We start from the raw sequence: 21,544 nt of genomic DNA, 5'->3' as shown, positions 1-21,544 counted from the left end.
CTGCATGTAATTATTCTAGTCTGAGAAGGAATATGGATTTGATAGGTTGTCTCAGGATGAATACTGGGGGGATTTAGTTTAAGATTGTGCTACTTAAAATGGGATATCCATTTGGTTATTAGTGTATATAATATGTAACATTTAGAAATAAGCATTTGAACCTTTATAATTTGTATTAATAAGTATTACTTTTCTAGTCATTATTATATTTTTAGAAGTACTGGTCTATGACAAAAAAAAACCCTAGTCTTTTTCATCAAATACAATTTAAAAAATACTCTTGTAAGAGATTTTGTTTTCAGTCCTAAGAACCACATGTGCAAACTGCAAATGTTTTCTTTTATGCATTAGGTAGTCAGTCATTAAAATTTGTCACCGGGACCTTCCAACTAGTTTAAGCATGTTTGTGAAATACTCTTTAGTCATGTCAACTCGAGAACTGAACCTCTGCTGCCAAATTTTTTCTATGTCAGTCATAGCAAGAGATCAGGATTGCAGTACCAATTGACCAAAGAAGTAAAGTGCGATGTTTTGGCATTTATCTTTTTATATTGCACTTAACCTTGGGAGAAAAAAACCCTTTCTAATCATTTTTAGGTAAAGGCCGAGGAGCAAAGAAAAGGAAAGCATCTGGCTCTGAAAATGAAGGCGATTATAACCCCGGCAGGAGAACATCCAAAACAACAAGCAAGGTAATTAGGAGCATCTTTTCAGTGCACTAAAAAAGACTGGCTTAGTTTGCTTATTACTATAATGTCTTGTAACAGGCTTAATCCTAGCATCTCTTATCCACGGGGGCTTGTATATGGTTAAAAAATTACGCAGGTATAAAATTTATATAATCAGAACTATCTCTTGGATAAAAGTATGGCATAAATTAGCCTACTTAAGAGTTTTCCACTTCATCCAGTGAGCAGACGTTACATGCTGTCTGAAGTATTAATTTTCAGACCCAATAAAGGCTATTTCTTTTTAACCTGGATTTATCTGACCAGAACTAATTTGATTTTTTTCTACCTTGAATTCATTTCACTGTGGCTGATTTTCCCAATTAGTCTGACCCTTCTCCAGAGGTACATTATCGCTTTCAGGTCTAACATCAAAATGGCCCCCTTTTCTTTCTCTTCCGATTAAAACCTAAAAATGCAAACATAGAGGACTGGAGTTGTGCTCTCTCAATTGACCTTTTCCACCCACTCGTCTGCTCTGACTCTGCTCCCCTCTGCTAACTCTTCTCTGTGTTTTTATAAACTTACAGTGTGAACTGCATCCTGTCCATAAATCTTGTTTTCCTCTCATGAGCTGTAGGTACTTCCCAATAAGACAACTTGAATTTTTACTAACCTGTGCATTGTGCATATTTGCTGGGTAGTAGTAAGTTCAAAAAGAAAGACATAATGGTGATAATCTGAGCTGCCCGAGGTAGCAAATTATACTTAATCCTCCTTTTCCCTTCGTACAAAGGATTAGGGTAGCTGGCCTCACACTCAAGTTAGCATAATATTCGGGTTTGAAAGGAACCATTATTTGCAGTATTTCCCAAATGAAAGTGAAGTCTTTTTAACACTAGTTTTGTTTTTGTTCTTATTTTAACTTTGGGGTTTTAAATCTCTTTAAAAAAAAAAAAATGTCTAGAAACCGAAGAAAACATCTTTTGATCAGGATTCAGATGTGGACCTCTTCCCATCAGACTTCACTGCTGAACCACCTTCTCTGCCACGGACCGGTCGGGCTAGGAAAGAAGTGAAATATTTTGCAGAGTCTGATGAAGAAGAAGATGTTGATTTTGCAATGTTTAATTAAGTGCCCAAAGAGCACAGAAACATTTTTCAGCAGATAACTTGTGTTGTCTTTTTGTCTTTTCTGTCTCAGACTTTTGTACATCTGGCTTATTTTAATGTGATGATGTAATTGATGGTTTTTTATTATTGTGGTAGGCCTTTTAACATTTTGTTCTTACACATACAGTTTTATGCTCTTTTTTACTCATTGAAATGTCATGTACTGTCTGATTGGCTTGTAGAATTGTTATAGACTGTTGTGCATTAGCACAGATTTTAACTGTCCTGACTGCAGATTACAGACCTGCTTTTTGAAATGAAATTTAAACATTAAAAATGGAACTGTGTTCTCTGTCTCTTGACTGAAGATGAAAGTGTGGTAAAAGCTCCCGTACACCTTTAAAATAAATATATTTTATTCTTTGCCAGGAGACTCCATGGAAAAAGGTAAACAGTATATGAACATAGAAAGCATTGTTAAACAATCTCCATGTACAAACAGAGCCAGTGAAAGTACATCACAGACTTGCTAATATATCAAAAAAAAAAAAAAAAAAAATTCCACTAGTGCTTAAATGAGAACTAAGGAACTGACACTGGTATCTGCTAACCATTCCACCCAGCTTCCACTCTGCTTCCTAGTGACTGAGCCAGGCCAGAGGCCACAGAGTCTCTGCCTGTGTCTTTGGGAGTTAATGGAAACCCTCGCATCAAGCAGGACTCGGGAAGGATACTAGCATTACATGGTGCAGGTGGTAGACCTGCCTGGCGTTATCCCACAACCTCCCTCATGGCTTGTGAACAGGTAAACAAAAACTTATTAACACTGAAAAGTGTTTCTGCCTTGGAGGCTATCATTACTGTAAAAATGTATCTTTTTTTAAAAAACTGTGTAGTTATGTCATTAAACAAGTAATAAACCACTTTTAATTTAAAGTGACATTAACAATTGAACAAATGACATTTGATGAACTGAACTGGCAGTTACACTGATACAGAATTCTCTTCTGCTAGTGCAGTGAATTTGTATACCTTTACTGGGCAACATGAAATAAAAGATGCAGTTTGAGAGCATCAAAAAGAGCAAGGACAAGCTTCTATACTAACTAAATTAGGATATCTTTAGCCTTATCTTGTCACACTGTACAATAGTCCCATTTCCTTACCTTGACGTCTTGATTATTCTCTGAAAGCAAGACAGTTATCTTTTTGGACCTTAACTGGACACGTACAGTAGTCTGTTTCATAACCTTGGTGTCTTGGTTATTTGGAGTATGCAAGACAAAAGGAAAGCACCAAACATATAGTATAGAAAGAACAGAGCCATACTTGTGTATGTACAGAGTCTTCAGAAACTTAACCAGGGGTAAATCATTTTGACTGGGTCTTTGCCATGCAATCTTGAGTGTTCAAAGAGGAAAATAGAAGCTTTTAACTAGTTTCGGGATGCATGAAATGGCTGATTTTTAGAATTTAAAAAGTTTGTATTTCTAGGTAAGTTAGACATTGAGGGGTATATATTGATACATATGAAAACTTCTTGGTCCTTCTTGAGATTTAATATAGTTTCAGTTCAAAAACTAAGCAGCAGTAAAAATGTTTTTCCTTGCATTTTAAATTCTGGAAGTGAAGGTACTGGGGAATGTCTGAAGTAGCTGGAGAGTGTCCTACTGCACCAGTGGTGACTGACTGACACCGCTGTTCTCCACTGAGCTGGGTGAGATGCTGGGGCTGTGCTCGGCTGTGTTCCCACTTGAGCTTGGGGTCAAGGGTTCATGTCCTTCAGAATTCTCCAGCATTTCCTGAATGAGAGGTGGCATTGATCCAGGAATTTCCATTTTCAAGGTAATTACACGTTCTGCACCTTTAAAAAAAGAGATAACAGAAATGTGGTCGTGATAAGGACTGGAGGTGAGCAGGAGGGGCAGCTTTCATCCACTTTAACCAGCGCCCCCAGAGGCTCCCTTAATTTGGCCACAGGACAACTTTTCTACTTTATCCGTGGAAGAGTAAATAGTATATGACATGTCAAAATGGGATAATCCCATGTCTCAATCAGTTTTAGTAAATATCTGTACATATTTACTCAACATAATTTTTACAAAGAGAAGTTCCTGTTAAAAGACCAAAGAGTATGTATCTTGAAGGTAAGACAACTAGAAGGACAGCAGTTACCCATGAACAGAGAAAGGGATGAGTAATAAATGTTACCAGCCTGAGGTAGCACCGCATTGCCCCATAGGGCAGCCACTAGCTACAGGTGGCTATTTAAATTTAAATCCGTTTAGGAGTTCCTGTTGTGCAGTGGAAGCAAAACTGACTGGGAACCATGAGGTTGCAGGTTCAATCCCTGGCCTTGCTCATTGGGTTAAGGATCCAGCATTGCCATGAGCTGTGGTGTGGGTCACAGATGCGGCTCGGGTCCAGTGTTGCTGTGGCTGTGGTAAAGGCCGGCAGCTACAGCTCCAATTAGACCCCTAGCCTGGGAACCTCCATATGCCGCCAGTTCGGCCCTAAAAGACAAGAAGAAAAAAAATTTAAATTTGTTTGGAGTTCCCACTGTGGTGCAGTAGGTTAAGAACCTGATGGCAGCTGCTCCTGTTGCTACAGAGGCTCGGGTTGGATCCCTGGCCCAGCACAGTGGGTTAAGGACTGGTGGTTCTGCAGCTGCGGCGCAGGCTGCAGCTGCAGCTTGAATTCCATCACTGACCTGGGAATTCCTTATCCTACAGGTGTGGCCGGAAAAGGAAAAAAAAAAAAAAAAAAAAAAAAAAAATCTGTTAAATGGTGCCTCAATGGCACTGGCCACGTTTCAAGTGCTGGAGAGCACATGTGGCTACTGGCTACCTTACTGGACAGTGCAGGCTACAGAATGTCTCCATGATCGGAGCAAACTCATTACCAATGTCGATATAGGGAGTGACAAGATGACATCAGACAGTCTCACTGCTTTAAAAGCAAAGCCAAAATTAAGCACTGGTATCTTCTACATTTAATCCATGCTATGGATGAACTCAGTGTCTTGTTCAAGAAACCTCTTGGAAGGAGCCCAAGAATTGACACCCCTTGTCAAACAAGTTCACTGTTTTTTGCCCTTTTTTTTTTTTTGTCTTTAGGGCCACACCCATAGCATATGGAGGTTCTCAGGCTAGGGGTCAAATCAGAGCTGCAGCTGTCGGCCTACACCACAGCCACAGCAACGCTGGATCCTTAACCCACTGAACAAGGCCAAGGATCAAACCTGCTTCCTCATGGATAACAGATTCGATTCCACTGAGCCACAACGGGAACTCCAACTTTCTGAAATCGAGTTTGTTCTTTGGCTCACCAAGGTCTTCAGGGACAGAGCACTGAATGGGGAAAAGGAGTGACAAGTAACGGCACATCTGGGGCAAGGGACAGCTGCTGAGCTTTCTCTATATTGGGAAAACCCAGCTCTGACACAACTGTCACATGGCTGGAGGCACTTCTGTAATTGCTCCATTTAAACTGGAGATTACCAGGCAAAATAGTTAACACCTCTCAGGAAAGCAAGGATTTCTCCACTTTAAGGTGTGTGGGAGTAAGTCTGCTGACACACAAGATCTAGGCTGACGGAGAGAAATGGAACCAGGACAGTTACCCCCAAGCGCTACACATTTTTCCTGAGGTTTGGATGTTCAGGAAAAACTGGAATCAAGTTTACACACACTGCAGTATGTATGGGAAGCTGGGAAGAATATATAAAACTGGAAAACTTAAAAGCCTGTGTCACATACAGTATGTTCTCTTGAAAACAGTTTTTCTAATCACTCACTTGGTCACCTGAATATTAAAACTCTCATAATATATTAATGATGATCTATTAATAATTTATTGGTAATCTATTAATTTCAATCTATCTTTAGGGTAGGATTTGAAGTTTTCTTTTTTCCCCAAGGGTAGTACTATTTAATTCCCTTTGATTTCAGTGAGAAATGAATTCCACAATAATAACAAAAAGACAGCTAATATCAAACATACTGAACTAGAACACAGGGTTTCAAAAGGCGGGGGACGTGGTCAGGACCGCAGGTCCACTTGGTGGGCGAGCACATGCAGACTCTTAAGGGCATACCTTTAGCACTGATGCTGCGGAGATCTGTAATTTCATTAAGATCTTTGGAACATGTGAGGCTTGCTGGGTCGTCTCCTTCTGATATAAATTTTCAGTGCTTCCAGCAGTGGTTCTTGTAGTTTATCTACTTTTGTTGGTTCTTCAAGGTCCTGGCGGTCTAGATTCCAGGAATCAAGTATTTAACAGTTAGTAATCAGGACAGAAAGCACTAGACACTTTGCAGGCTACAGAGTTTCTACCCATTTTCCCTTTTCTTGTTTCCACTACATCATTACTTTATTAATTTGAAGAGTCAATCCCATAAACAAGTTCAAAGGTATGTGCAGCTGCTTTAAGCAGTGATACTTGAAAATAACTGCCTTTGTGGGTCAAAATCACATTTTGTTGGCTGGCGGCTTTTGTCCCTGGCAGAGAATTTCTTCTCGTGACCAGAAGGTGTCGCTACTGAACTGAATTAAAGGAAACCCTGAGCAGGATGGTTAAACAAGCAAGGCAAATCATCCCCCAATTAAGCCAGTTACTCCTTAACCACCTATGATTCAGCCTCCTGTGAGCCAGGGGGGGTCACCACAAAAGGGGCAGCTGACTTCCATCTGAGTCCGCCAAAGGTTGGAAGGCCCCCCCACACAATGACTTGCGCCCCAGCCCCTAAATTAGCAAACAGCACATGCAAGTTCCTTGGCGCTTCCTTACTGTGCCCCTTGGCAATTTATTTTACAATAATCTGATCCTGCCTTTAAAAAAGCACCTGGGGCAACCGGAGAAACAGCATTTTGATATTTCAGAGCAGAAAGACTCTAAAATGCAGCAAAACTCTACAGATGCATGCCTGGCTTTTTTCACGTCTTTTTCCATGCAAAATAACTCCAAAATGGAGGTGAAGAACTTCCCAAAAATTACAAGTGTAAGTTGTTCTCCATGGACTCTCACGAGGGTTTTCTGGGTGGTTGGTACCTCCACAGATCAAGCAGATGGCGCTGAGAAGGCCCGTCTCTGTGTCATCCATCTCCAAGGGCAGGAGCTGGCTGGCGAAGGTGAACACAAGGTCGGTCAGGGGGCCGAACCCGGCATTGTGCATCTGGGTTCGGTTCAGGGTCAGGCCATCTGAGAACGTCATGGTGTCCTGCTCCGGGGTATACCTGGTGCAGATTCTAAGGATCTGGAAGAAAACAACCAAGATGGGTCATCAAAGCGAGCCTGACCCGACAGCACCCATCAGGTGGGGTGGGAAACCACGTGAAGACTTCCGGGTGAGCTGCTCTGCTTCCCTTTTGGACGTGTCTCCTCCAGCTCTTCCTTCAAAAGACCACAAGAGTCAAAACACAGGCTAAAGCTGTTTAGGGGATAATAAATAAGACACAAGAAATTTGAGAAATATCTGTTTATGCTAAAAGTAATTCATTTGATTCAAATAAACATTTACTGAGTACCTACTTATGTCCCAGGCACTGTGCCAGGTGCTGGAGATGAAAAGAGGAAAAAGACTTTTTTTTTTTTTAAAGAGCTTAAAGTCTACCAAAGAAAAGGCCAATACTTAGCACTTACTAAATGCCAAAGTGTATACTGTTAAGCATGGTCCTCCCGAACAAGTAGGTGTGTTTGATTCTCACTTTACAGCTGAGGGGCTGAGGGCTCAGCATCCCCCAGGCCAAAGCCGGCTCCAGCGCACCCCAGCCAGGCTCCCCTTTGTGAGGCCTCTGATCACACAGCTCCGTGGACCAGGGAGGACAGCACGGTGCTGGCTCTTGGAGGATGAGGGGCTCAGAAAGCCAGGGAAGATCTGTGGACAAGAGGCGGCATTTGGGCTAAACCTGGAGGTCTGGGTGGGGTTTCTTGAGAAAAGCGGCTGGGTCCTCCGCCACAGTCCTCTACCCCAGCAGACATGCCCTTGGTCTGTACCCATTGGCAGCAAACACTGCCCCTGAGGGGCTCCACGCACCCCCAGGCACTCATCTGCTCAGAACCTCAGTTCTGCACCTCCAGACCCCACACCTGACTTTTCCTTCTGACAAGGCCTCAAGCTGCTTGGGGAGTTAGTTCATCCTGCCTGGACAAAAGTGAATAAGCCGGTGGGCAGAGGGAGCGGAGGATTTCCTCCAGATACTCAGTGTGACCAGGCATGGTCCCGCCAAGTCCCACCTAGAGTCAGCCTGGAGGAGTCCAAGCGCAGGGGGGCAGGCCCTCTGAGAAAGCCAGACACCCTGTGGGAGGGAGCTCCTGGGGTACGCCCCGCCCCACCCCCAAGCCCACCAGGGCTCCTGAAAAAACTTCTTTCAACTCCTGCATCTTGTCAGGGAAGCGCTGGGGTTTGGGACAAGGATGCTTCTGTGGGGAAGACCCCCACCCCGCCCCTGTCTGATGGGCAGTGTGGTGCCAGAGCCTCACAGCCCCTCGGCCACAGTAAGCAGGGGCAGGGCTGCTGCGTGGGTGTCACTGCCCTGGTGTTCTGGGAACCTCCAGGAGACAGGCTAATGGCCAGCTCTCCTCCTACAGGCAGCACTACAGTGGAAGCACCAAGTACCTGGTGGAGCCAGAGCAAGGGACCTTGTTGATAAAAAAGCCTGACTCCCACATCTTCCTGGTTGGAAGGCATCTGAACGGAGGGAGGGTGTCGGCACATCTCACCCCCAGCACGTGACAGCAGCTCATTTCTGACTGATCATGGACTACGTGCCAGATGCCATGCTAAGTGTTTCAATATATGACTTAAGTTTCCTGTCAACCCACAAGTTGGACACTCTAGTTACCCCCACTCTACAGACGGGAAACAAATGCCAACAGTTTGTCCTAGGTCACCTACGTCCTAGGTGGCATCATCCACTTCAGGCTGTCGGCCCCCAGAGCCTGTGCTCTTTACCTCTGCTCCACGGTGGCCTCTTTGCTTTTCAGGTCACTACCAGACCTAGTCACCAGGGCTCCTGAAAAACTTGTATCAACTCCTCTCTCCAGTGAGGTGACCTCTGAATGTGCATCGGCTGGACACTGGCCCTGAATCTGAGGCGGGTGCCTCTTGCAGCTCCCAGCCCACACGGCTATTCGAGGCGACCATAGGCGCACATGGACAGTGGCCTGGAAGCAGAACATTCTATAGACTTCCCGTGACACAAGAGGGGCAGGGTTTGAATCAGGACCTGTCCTCAGACTTCTGCCTGTGCCTATCATGTGACCCGCAGCAGCAGCTGCTCGCGCAGGTGAGGAAGTGTCAGGACGGCACAGGGCCCCTTCCCCAGGGGGCCTCGCTGGGCTTGGCATCCCATCAGCTCATGACTGGCTGGCTCAGTGGCTGCTGTGGTCTGCAGCCCCCCAGTGTCAGAGCATCAGAGGAGCCAGGAGTCACCAGGGGTAGCTCTGTTCCCCCCAAAGCCCTGGAGTGGGGGGATTGTGGCATCTTGGTGTTTCCAGGTAGACAGGACCCCAAATCCCAGGGCTCCACCAGTACCAGCACACGCAGGAGGCCTGACCCTCGGCTGGGGCGGGGGGGAGTCTCTCGTAGCTGTGCTCAGAGTCTCCAGACACGGTTCCCTTTCCATCAAACAGGCACCAAACACGTTTCTGCTGACAGTACAGTACTCCGACAGCACAGAGGGCTCAGCTCCACAAGCAGGGGTGCTGAGGCAGGAGGAGGAAGGGGAGGAGCAAGGTGTGTGTGTGGGAGGGTCCTCAGCTCACTCAGAGATCCCTGTCCCGGGGCAGCACACAACTCTCTCCCAAACTACTCCAAAGTCGGGAAATATTTGGACTCTGATGAGGCACTGACACTCTGTCCTATTGCTTCTCTCTCCAGAAAGTTCAAAACCAAACCATGTGCAGGCCGGAGGGAGGAAGGGTCCCCGCCTGTATGGCCATGTCCTCCCCACGTTCTGATGGGGCCGCCCCTGGACTCGAACCCAGGAGTTTCATCTTGTCACATGAAAGTCAGATGCCAGCAACAGCCAGCAAGTGCTTCTCCAGGATAAAAGGCCCTCTGTTTGAAAAGAGGGTACTTTATCTGGAAAGAGGAGCACGCAGGTCCCACGAGATGGGTAAAAATAGCCCAAGGCGGGGCTGGCAGACAGCACAGGCTGCTGACGGGCTGAGCGGGCCACCCTCAGGACAGGAGGGGCCTGTCCCCCTCAAGGACACTGAGTTTCGTCCACTGCCTGCTGGGGCCAAGGAGTGGGACTCAGGGCAGAGTGGCCCTCGTCTACTGTTCTTGTCCCCGAGGCCACCCCACCCAAGCCGCCCTGGCCTCTGTAGCTAGAGCTGCTGCCAACACGGTCATCTGAGATGATCCAGGCTCCCTGATGACCCTCAGTGGATTCCAATCCTCTCTAGACCCATGGACTCAAGCTTCTTTCTTTCTTCTCAAGCTTCTTTCTTTCAAGCTTTCTTGTCCACTGACCTTCGTGTGGCTGACTTTCTATTCAGGGCTCAGCTCAGCATCGCCTCCTCAGAAAGCTCACTTCCTAAAAAGTGAGCTTGATTACTTGATATCACTTCCCCCATTTTTAAAAAAAAAAACATGAAATAAAATTGCTGAAAAATTGAGGTGTAACATATGAGGTGGTTTTACAACATGCCCCCCCCAAATCTCTGTTCCTGGTCAGGGTGCATCGAGGCCACAAGAGGCATAGAGGCCTCTTTCTTGCCAGTTCTGGGGAAACCAGACCCGAACCCAGGAGCTTCATCTTGTCACAGGAAGGTGGCCCCCTGGAAGGTCCACGCCGCTAGGAGCCCAGTCTTTCAGTCACCAGAAGCACCAGCCCGCCGGGCAAGTGTGATGAGCCGTCCTGGAGAGGCCCGTCCAGCCCCGGTCAGGCACGCAGATGAGGCAGCTCCGTGCTGCCTGGACGGCAACCTCACAAGTGCCCCTGAGGCAGGACCCCCACTACCCTGCAGCACCCACCCCTGGTTCAGTAAGTTCCTGACCAGCAGGGGTGGCATGATGGACACTTAGTGTTTAAAGCTGCTATGTCTGGGGGCAGCAAAAGCCAACTAACACAACATACTTGCCGTGGGCTGTGTGCACACCCCGGTGTCCACGCAGCTGGGTGCATTCCTCCAAGCGCTTCCCGTGAGGACCACCAGACTGAGGCACCAACTGCCCTGGTCCCCAGAAGCCTCCATTACTTTCATCTCGGAGCCTACAGATCAGTTCCGCCTGGTTCTTGACCTTCGGGTGAACGGACCCACACAGTCCAGTCCAGCTCCTACGCACTGCACACGGTGGCTGGGAGACCCCATACCGGCTCAGGGAGCATCTCTGTCCCTGCCGTGTGGTGTCCACATCCCACCTGTCACTCCTCTGGACTCTCCTCAGAACGTTGCTGCTTCCCAGCTTTCTGATCTCGCCCGTCCCCCCGACAAGAAGATGTGCTTCCAGGAGACTCTGTCTGTCTTGCTCCTGGCCTTGGCATCTAGGGCAGTGTGGTCCACAGAGCAGGTGACTAAAGAATATTCAGCCACTTACTAATGAACCGGATTCCCTCATCAGAACCTCGCCCACCTCGTAATCCGCTCGAGGCGGCTTACGAAATCCAGGGATTCTGAAGCTTTTTGGCAGAGGAGGAAGCTCAAAGCGCTCCCTCACCGCTGTCTCTGTAGTAACTGTACGGGCAGTCTGGGGACAGGTCCCCGTATGATTTGAACCACATATCCTCTGGTGCTTGTGAGAATGTGGCAGTGGCGACAATAAACACACCTTCGTCTGCCCGGCCGTCCCCGGCAGCCCCCTGTGCCAGCCGCTATGAGCTCTCGACAAGTGTTTTCCCGGTGGCACCTGCCACCAGCCTGCGCCCTGGGAAGGAAATGCTGAGCTGGGCGCATGGGCCTCCTCCCTGTGCAGCCTCTGAGGCCAGGGCTCAGGAGCAACTGTTTAAAACATTAGGAGGAACAGGTGGAATGAAACTTAAGTATATATTTCAGTTAACGGAATCGACCTGAAATCCTGTTTCAATGCACAATCAACATAAAGACTCATTAAGGAGATATTTTACATTATTAAATTCCAGGTCTTTGAAAGGGAGCATTTCCTGTACAGCCACAGCTCGTGGACTTCAGGTGGTTGTGTGGGCAACGTCCTGGCAGCGCAGCTCCCAACAGCGTGTGTGGACGTCTGTGTAGACACGTTCACACATACGCGAACAGTCACAGAGATGCTCTGAATTTGGGGCTGATGATGGGGTGGGGAGGCGGGGGAGGGGAGGGCCACTGAGGAAAGGGGAAGCCTTGATAAACGCCAGGTACTGAGCCAGGCACTCCACATGCATTAACCCATCAGTTCCTCCAGCAGCCTCACTGTGGAGCATCCACGGTAGCCCATTTCACTGGAAAGGTCGTGCTGCCTACAAGGCACAGGGCTAGGTTTGAGCCCAGGGGTCTGGTCACGGCCCCTACTCCTTGCCACTGCACTGTCTGCCTTGTGGTAACCACTCTGTACCCAGAGGCCAGAGGTGGAGGCCTTTCTCACAGGGACCTGGGACCCAAGATGGCACAGGCAGTTAGGGCTCCTAGGGCAGAGCTGACTCTCCTTGAGCCTGGGTCCTGTCTCCACCAAGTCTCTAGGGGGTCGGGTTCATGTGGGAACTGCCCTCCATGGTGGGGCCCTGAGCCACAAATTGTGCTGGGGTCATGCAGGGCTGTCCCTGCAGCATGGCTGGGAGCAAGGAGCTGCTGGACTGAGGGTGCATGGGGGATGTGCCCTGGGGATATGTCAGCCAGCACCCCCAGCACCCCCCGACTCCATCCTACCAGAGACACGGCATAGGGTGTTGGTGGCCGTGGAGGGGGGGTAGTCAGTCAGGGCCGGCAGCCCTGGGACAGTCCTGACCTTCCTTCCCAGGGGCTGACTGTCTGTCCATCCTTTCGGTCTCCCTGGCCCCTCTACCCACACTCTAAAGGCTTGGATAAGGAGATTCCTCTAAATGCTCAGCCAGTCGACGTTCTCACCTGCAAGACACTCTTTCAAGCTGTACATTTTCCAGCACCTTGTGTCTAAACTGCCTTTGCTACGAATGTTTGGACATGAGCTCTTGTCTGGGGGCCAAGTAAGTTTCCTCCTGCCCTGTCTCATCTGAATGGAGGCCTTGCCCTGACTCTGCTAGGGCTCCCTGCCTGCCTCAGCCACCTGCACCCCAACCCCACGCTGCACCCTGAACAGGCCAGCAGGGAGCGTGGAAGTCTCCCAGCCCAGAGCCCACAGTCACCCGACAGGCCAGGCTGGTCCCAATCAGCTGTTACCGCTGCTCCACCCAGGCCTGCGCGGAGGCTGCTGAGGGCTCCCCCTGTTGATGTGCCCTCCCGGCGTACACATAGGTAAACTGAGGTTGGGAGAGATTGTAGAACTGGATCCATCCTACCTGACGCCACCACTGGCAGAGGGCTTAAAGGAGGCTTGTGCAAAGTAGGGCTGGAGACTTGGGGGGCCCTGAGCCCTGAGCACCTGCTGCTGTGGAAACAAGACCCCTGAGGACCTCAAAGCATCCTCCTCCCTCTCCCAAAAGGTGGTGAGAAGACTGCAAACTGACACCACAGGCAACCAGACAAAAGGAGGACCAGGGAACAAGAGAAGCCAAAGACAGGGTGTCAGAGGCTCCCAGTCCTCAGTGGCCATGTGGTGTGGGGTCAGGAGCCACATCTGGTGCCACCTCACATGCAGTGGTGGTGATGTGGGCTGTACGGGGCTCAGGCGACAGTCTAAGTATCTCAGGTTAAGCCTTTATGAGAAAAGCTTTAAAAACCCGCACCGCGTCCTTCATGACTCCTGAAGCTCATCATCGTGATTAGGGCCTAGGTGCCCCTAATCTCAGGTGGCCAGGTGGCTCTGTCCCAGGTCCATGCTTCAGACGCCCCCCCCCAATGTCTTTCTACTGCCCCATGCCTGCACCGCCTCTCATGCCTTCAGCGAACCACCTGCATCTGGGTTTTGGCTCCAGCACTCATGTGACTGGGTGGCTCACCTGGCCACCAGCTCCTCCTGTAAAGGGGGCTGCATTTATCCCCCCCACCCCGCCCCCTGCTCACTTGGTCCTGGGAGGCTCAAGTGAGCTGAAGTGTACAAACTCTACAAGGTTTGGGCCAGTCAGCTGATGCTACTCAGGTGCTTCATTTTCTCCAGGATATTCCTAGGTTCATCCCCTAGCCTCTGATTGCATGACAAGAAAAGATACCATGTACACTTCCAAGATCCCTGGCACCTGCAGGTTACAGAGTAACCGCTACTGCTACTCCTAAGATCCAACTCCCAGTGGAAGGACACACACACCTTCAAGCTTCCTGCACAACTGCCCCCCCCCGCCCCACCCAGAGTCCTCTTGAGAGGGACTGTGGGGTGTGTGTCTCATTACAGTAACTGTATCTGCTTTGCACAACTGTTTATACCCATAGGCATGAAACTTGTAACAAAAAGAACAATCTAGGCTTTCAAAGCACCTCAAAAGCTTATTTTACTTCCCCTACATTCTGATGCATCCCTGAGGGCCAGCCTCCCCCCATTTTCTCCTCTCAGTCCCACCCGCCTCAAGTGGCCAGAGGGCACATACCAGGATGTCCAGGCAGGCGGCCTTCAGCAGGGTGATTTGGTCTGCGATGGTCAAGCCGGTGAAGCCTGGCAGACGTTTAGCAAACTCCACGATCTTAATAATGCACTTGGTGGCCAGCTCACTGAATTTGTCCCAGAGGCCCAGGTCCAGTCGGACTCGATGGTCAGCACTGGAATTCTACGAGGGAGAGAAGACAGTGTTGGGGGAGCGGTGGGAAGCCCAGCAGAAGTAGGGCACTTGGCATGTTTCCTAACATCACCAGGGAGCCTCCAGCGGGTGGGGCGGAGTTTTTTAGCTTCCGGCCATCTCAAACCTTATCCCTGTACCACTGGATCATCAAGTAATGCCCGTGGGGAATCTCTCCTCACGCAGTCCTCCAGCTAATAAATGAAGGAATGATGGAAGGAGGAGTCAGCCTTGCATAACCCTGATGGGTTGATGGTGCTACCCAATTCAGAGAAAAGATGAGATGAACCAGGGGAAGACAGGCCCTTCCTGAGGATACAGAGATGCTGGATCAACCATGCCAGGTCCACACCAGCATTTTACTTTTTAGTCTAAGTACATTTGAGTTTGGCTTCTATTACCTGCAGCAGGAAGAACTCTCACTCATGTTCGGGTATGGCTTGAGATGCTTTAGGCCTGAGAGTTTCACATTCTCCCCCCAAATTAGAGAAGAGGCCCCCCCCCATGACCGCCATCACCTCCTGCCTGGATCATGTAACAGCCCCTGCCCTGGTCTCTCTCATTCCCCCCTGGTCTCCGCACACTCTGTTCTTTCACCAAAGGAATAAAGGGATCCTTGAAAACACAGATTAAAAGGCCAAGTCCTCTGTATGGCCTGTAAGGCCATCCTGCTCTGACCCCATCTACCCCAGCTCCAAGGCACCACTACCCTAGCCTGGGATGAACAGGTGTGGCCCTGCCTCCTGGCCTTTGCACAGGCTGCCCCTCCACCTGGCCTGCTTTGCCCCCAGACTCACCCTTCATTCCTTCCAGTCTGGACAAACGTGAGTGTCCCCTACCACCCCAAACTTCTCTGACAACCGCAGTTCCTGCCACCTGCGCCCACACCTGCTGTGCGTTTCTGGCCCTCCCTTTCTCTGTTGTCTCATTTACAGCTCTGCTGTAGTTCAGAACAGTGCCTGGCACACAGGAGGGGCTCAAAAATATTTGTTGCAGAGTTCCTGTCATGGCTCAACAGTCAGCAAACCTGACTATCATCCATGAGGACACAGGTTCGATCCCTGGACTTGCCCAGGGGGTTAAGGATCTGGTGTAGCCCTGAGCTGTGGTGTAGGTCAGAGACACAGCTCAGATCCCGTGTTGCTGTGACTGTGGTGTAGGCCAGTGGCTACAGCTCTGACTGGACCCCTAGCCTGGGAACTTCCATATGCCATGGGTGCAGCCCTAAAAAGAGTAAAAGACAAAAAAAATACATATATATGTTGAGATGAAGCAGCGAGCGAATGAAGCTCCTACAAGTACATGCTATGTCAAATGTCTCAGGACAACTACCACGTGAGGCTGGGGCTGCCCTGGGCCACAACCTTGCTGGCACTGGACACACATGACATCACGCACCCTAAACCCACAGTGCTGCTTACTCATTTCAGTGGAAATCACTCCACAGAATCCATAAAGTGGGCTTTTTTTTGTTAAGATTGGTGGGGAAGGCTGGAAAGCTTGCATAAGGGATGCCGCAGAAGCTCTAAGAAAGGTGGTGACCGGCTGCCTTCCACAGTGTTCCTTGCAGGAAGCAGGCAAGCATCCTGCAGATTATGTCACCGTAATCTGGGGACACAGTGCACTTGGGGACGCCACGCACCTGGGAGCTCCAGGCCAAGGTGTGCGGCCACTGGGCCTGGAACTAAACATAATCGTCAATTTGTCTGGTTCAACATGGAAGGAGGGAGCCCTCCCTTCACCAGCCTGGGAGGGGGCTACTGCCTCCTGCCCTGGGCCTGCTGTCCTTCCATCACAAATAATGCCTGGCCGTCTAGGGCATGTAAATCTAACTTACCATTATGCAAACAGAAGGCAAGGGGTAGTTAATAAAACACAAAACAACCTGGTGTTTTATTACTCCGATTGCTGGATTCACAGGCACGAGGTTTAAGACGGCTTATATATTACCTTCCAGAGCAGTGACTGGAGAGCCTGGCCTGCTTGGCTTGGTAACAGAAGTGCTTATGGGCAGCGCTGGGGGTGGGGGGGTGGTTCTGAGACCAGGGAGGGAGGGAGAGGAGAGGCTGGGGGTGGGCAGGGCCCTCCCCCGCAGCTCTGAGCAGCAGAGCCAACAGAGGCAGCCCCAACCTCCCACACTGAACGCAGGGTCCCCCACAGCCACCCCCCCCATCACCCTGAGCAGCAGCTAAGCCCACATCCACTCTGAAATCCAACTAAATGACCATCTTGGTCAGGCCAGTGGCTCCCTTCCTCCTGCCACTGATGCTTTTCTGACCAGTATGACTTTCAGAACAGGGCCCATAAGTGGAGAAGGAGTCACGTCTTCAAGCCCCTCTGTGGCGGCTCCCAGCACCTCAGTGCTTAACCAGTCCCCTCCTTAGCTAAGGAGGAAACGCAGAATTTCTTGACAGGAACAGAGACTGAAGGTTCGCTGGGGTGGCTGGGGCACCCGCTGGGGTTGTGTCTTCACCCAGGCCCAGATTCTCTGCCCTTCAGCCCTTTCAAGTTCCCTTCATACAACGTTCCCACGGTCCACGTCCCGCCTCTCCATTGGGCGTGTTCTTAGGGCACAGCCACTTACTTCTATGGGGCTTACCTGGAGCCAGGCACAGTGTCTCACCGCCCCACCTGTAAAGGTGGAGGCTGAGGCCAGCTCGTGCTGTGCACCAGGCCCACCTTCTTGGGGCACCACACAGCCTCCTTGCCAGCCTGACCTTTCATTCTCCTGAAGCCCATCTTCCTGCTGGAAACCTAAGACGCTGAAAGAGGCCCAGCACTGCCACGAGGAGGATGTGATCTGCAGGCCAGCATCTCTCTGTGGTCCAAACATAGGTGAATGGACCCAATGGGGCATGTCCGCCCACGGGGGACGAAGCACAGAGGCCCCAACACACATGCGGCATGGTCCTCAGACCCAGATGCTTCTGACAAGCTGGGAAGACGGAGTCTGGCAACCACCCCGCCACTCCGGGCAAGAGAGAGGGACAGGCAGGAGGTGAGAGCCTCCCAGTGTTTCCTGGACATCTGGCTAGGAACATGGGTGATGCTGCAGGACTTCTCAGAAAGTAAGGTGTCAGGGGTGCTCCCAGACCCCCTCATCTAAGGTGCTGTTCTGGGGCTTTCCCAGACCCCCCTGGTCTAAGATGCTGTTTCAGGGCTGCTTCTGGACCCTCTCATCTAAGATGCTGTTCCAGGGGTGTTTCCAGACCCCCTTGTCTAAGGTGCTGTTCCAGGGGGTGCTCCTGGACCCTCTTGTCTAAGATGCTATGTTAGGGGGGCTACCAGACTCCCCTAAGATGTCTGGGTCAGGATAGGAACCTGGAGGAGCCCCTCTGGGCAGCTGGTGGTCTCAGAACTCAGGGGCCCTGGTGGAGAGCAGGGTGTGGCCTCAGGGCACCAGCTGCAGGATAGACAGTGACTAGTGTTCCAAATGCAAGATGTGGGGTGGCTTCACGATCCTGTGGGTGGTCACTCTTCTGAGAGGATTAAGGGCTCCTTATGTCTCTACTGCTCCACCTCCTGAGCCCCTGGGAGGGTAGCTTGTGTCCTGTGGGCTGCAAGGGGACCAGCAGCCGCCCACGGCGGGAAGTCGAGCAGACAGCCCAGGCTGGGGCCATGCCTCCTGGAAACCCCCTCGCTGTCCCACCCACACTCACTCTGCCAGGACTGGGCATGTGGCGCTATAGAAGGACAAGGCATTCACACAAGGTCAAGAGCAAGAGACCTGTCCACTCTGTGCCAAAAGTGGTACAAGGCGCTTAGGTCCATTCTCCTCATTTCATCTTCCCAGCAGCCCCGTGATGGAGTTAAACAGCTCCGACCCCAGCACACAGATGACGGGCTAAGGTCAGAGAACTCCCAAGCAGCACAAGCGTGACCTGAACCTGAGTCTAGGAGGCCTTAAGCCCAAATGCCTCAGTCACTTAGGAACCAGAGTAAACATCCTCAGAGCCCTGCTCCCCACAAGGAATCTCTCCTCCCCTCTTGATGTTGAGAAAGGTCCCTGGTTAAAAGCCTCCCAAGGAGCCCAGCTCTGAGCACACGGTGAGCGCCATGCCCAGGCTGCTGCCCCACCCTCTCCTGCTGTCTCCTGGGGCCTGACCAGTGTCCCAAATCCACCACAATTAGGGAAGAAACCGGAACTCCTCTTTCAAGGATCTGTAGGTGGGCAGATGGCTGGCTGCCTTTTTAATTCCTCTCCACCCACTTATTCCAGAGGCATGTGCCAGAGATGCCAGTCTGCTGAAGGCAGCCGGAAGGTCCCTTGCACTGGAAGTAGCTGCCTGTCTGAGAAGCTCCTTATAGAAACTGCTTGCCCCAACCAAGAGCTTGCAAAGAATGTATCATGCCTGTTATTTATAAACCTACTTCCAGAAAGGACTGGAAGTTGCTTACAATAAAAACAGCTAGATCTGTGCACAGAGAGGAGAAATAGAGAGAAAAGCAGAGGGAGGCTGCATCCCAGTAGCCAGGTTCCCACGCATGAGCAGCGGCTTCTGCAAGAGGGCCAGGCTGCCTGCAGTTAGCAGTTGTCCACTTTCCCTGCTGGATCAAAAGAGGTGCAGAAAGTCCCTGCAAAGTGCTTAGGGTGACAGGTCCTTGCTGGGGACCTAGGGAGCAGGGAAGGGGCACGTGGCTCTGGGTAGGGAGGTGCTGGGAGCAGACCCTAGGCCTAGGATTCAAGCACAAGCTTATTTGGGAAGAGCTCTTGGGAAGCACTGGGAGAGGAGTGGGAGCTGCTCCCAGGATGGTAAGCGTTCCCCGCCCCCCCCATCGTCACAGGAAGCTTGGAGGCAGGGTCACAGGCCTGCAGGGTGAGCCACAGGGACGTGGGATGCAAGCAGGGCCTTGACAGAGGCGGGGCAGGCCTGGAAGCAGCTGGAGTCAGACCTCTGACTCAACAGCAATCCAAAAGGAGAGGCTCCCCGTGGGTTGGAAATCCTATAAAATTGGATTGTGATGATCACTGCAAAACTATAAATGTGATAAATTCATTGAGTAATAAAACAACAACAACAACAAAAAACAAAAGGAGAGGCTCCCAGATTCTAGAGGGAGGTTCTGGAGAGGAAAGGTGGGGAAGGGCCCAGAGAGGCCGACTAGTCCCTGGCTGTGCTGACCAGCAGAGGAAGGATGGTCCCAAAGAGGCGTTGTGGTCCCAGGCTACACCAGGGCATTTGTTCCAGGAGGGCAAATGCTATATATACTTGTGTTTGCCCTGCTCTCCTCCAGACTAGAGTGGGCGCCACTTTACTTGGTTATCGGGTGAGTCAGAGTCTGGGGGATACATGAGGCCACACTAAGACCACTCACCCCCAGTGCAGTAGCCAACAGCCCCACAAGAGATCTGGCTCAAGTTTCCATTTCCAAGAAGCCTCCCTGTGGTGACTGCTCTCTTTTACTCTGTCTTCTGGAGTGAAAAGCTCGATTTATTCCTGGACAACGTGCCCCCCCCCCAACTAGATGCCCAGTGGCCTTCTCACCCACCTCCTGACATACAGTATACCATGTGGGGTTAAAAGAGCTGCTTCAGAGTCCAGGTCCACTCCTTGTCTCTGGAATAGGGGGCAAGTCATTTATTCCTCCGTGATAGGGGGGTGTTATAGGGAGTTAAAGAATTCAGGTGGCAAGAGTGCTTAGCATGGTCCCAGGTATGCAGTAAGTGCTCAGGGAGTATTGGCTGGATTCATGGAGTAATAACAGAGACTCCTGATCACAAACTGTCCATTTTTCTCCATTACTTACAAACTAAAACACAAAAATGAGGCTGACAGAAGGTAAGCCGTATACACACAGTTCCAAGGCTGACCGGTGGCTGAGCAGGACCTAAGCCACATTCACCTGATTCCAGCACAGTTGCTCTTGATCAACGCCATCACACTCCCACCTCCTGGTCCCCTGCTTTCCTTTAAGAAGTGACATCAAGGCTCCGTATGCTGCCCAGCCTTGTGTCTGCTCTGGGCTGGAGGGTGTCCCTGAGCTCAAGGGGAACTCATCCACTGAGTCAACAGCAGGCCAGAACAGCAGCTTCACAGACTGGCTGGTGAAGCACGCCAGCTCTGCCTTCTCCCTGACACCAGGGCCTTGGGTCTTGCCACTTGATATGGCTCATGGCCTTTGCTACTCAGGAGGTCTGCAGACCAGCAAGCAGCACCTGGAGCTTGTGAGAAACGCCTTGCCCACACCTGCTGAATCAGAACCTGCACTTTAACAACTGCCAGGTGCTTTGTAAGCACGCTGGAGTTTGGGAGGCACTGCTCCAGGTTCTTCCTCTGCTGCCAGGTCAGCCAGGAGTGCTGCCATCTAAGTCCAGTGTCAGCTCTTTAAAAGCTGGTGCCACCCACTGTACAGCTTCCATGTCCCATTGCTGGTTTTTGTTTTTCTTTTCTGGCATGTCATTTCATCTTTTTATCTTCATGATATTTCATACTATTCTTTTTCTAGCACACCAGTCATTGAACCAGCAAATGCAAAGCAGGGTCCGGCCTGGTTAGTACTTGGATGGGAAACCAGCAAATGCAGCACTATTTGGATTTTTCAAAAAGGAGGTTTATCAGCATGTTAGGCAAGCAACATGAGCCACTTAAGAAGTCAGAACAACATTCTAGTTACACTCATTTAACTGACAGATATTTATTAAGCCCCTAATACTATACCAGGAATATACATCAGTGAACCTAACACGTGCAAAAAGCACTTTAAAAAATTAAAGAACCTTCATTTCCAAGGTTCATCCAGACCAGCCAACCCAGCTTTTTGCCTTCTAATCCCACCTGTCTCCCTCCGCCTTCTCTTTGATGTCTAGTCACAGCGAGGAGACCACTCCCAGGGGAGCACAGGGGGGCCTCCCCTGACTCCCTTCTCTGCTGGGGAAGGTCAGAGCCCACCCCTTGCCCCACCCCCAACACCTTCTCTGGAGCCAGACCCCCAGGCGGGGGAGGCCCCAGTCACTTGAGTGG

At 50.4% G+C, this 21,544-nt stretch overlaps 2 protein-coding genes across 2 annotated transcripts in view; one reads left to right on the top strand and one right to left on the bottom strand.

The window, feature by feature from the left end:
• TOP2B (topoisomerase (DNA) II beta) overlaps positions 1 to 2,128 on the top strand; it is a 67,305-nt gene extending 65,177 nt beyond the window's left edge. Inside the window, 2 exon segments of the mRNA NM_001258386.1 lie at positions 598 to 692; positions 1,636 to 2,128. Of these exon segments, the coding sequence (NP_001245315.1) occupies positions 598 to 692; positions 1,636 to 1,803 (263 nt within the window). The 3' untranslated portion in view covers positions 1,804 to 2,128.
• RARB (retinoic acid receptor beta) overlaps positions 2,178 to 21,544 on the bottom strand; it is a 171,302-nt gene continuing 151,935 nt past the window's right edge. Inside the window, 5 exon segments of the mRNA XM_005669304.3 lie at positions 2,178 to 3,645; positions 5,878 to 5,924; positions 5,926 to 6,034; positions 6,832 to 7,036; positions 14,397 to 14,573. Coding sequence (XP_005669361.2) covers positions 3,449 to 3,645; positions 5,878 to 5,924; positions 5,926 to 6,034; positions 6,832 to 7,036; positions 14,397 to 14,573 — 735 coding nt within the window. The 3' untranslated portion in view covers positions 2,178 to 3,448.

Source organism: Sus scrofa, chromosome 13 (genome assembly GCF_000003025.6).
Source record: "Sus scrofa isolate TJ Tabasco breed Duroc chromosome 13, Sscrofa11.1, whole genome shotgun sequence".
NCBI classification, from domain to species: Eukaryota; Metazoa; Chordata; class Mammalia; order Artiodactyla; family Suidae; genus Sus; species Sus scrofa.
This window is presented reverse-complemented; position numbering and strand designations above follow the sequence as displayed.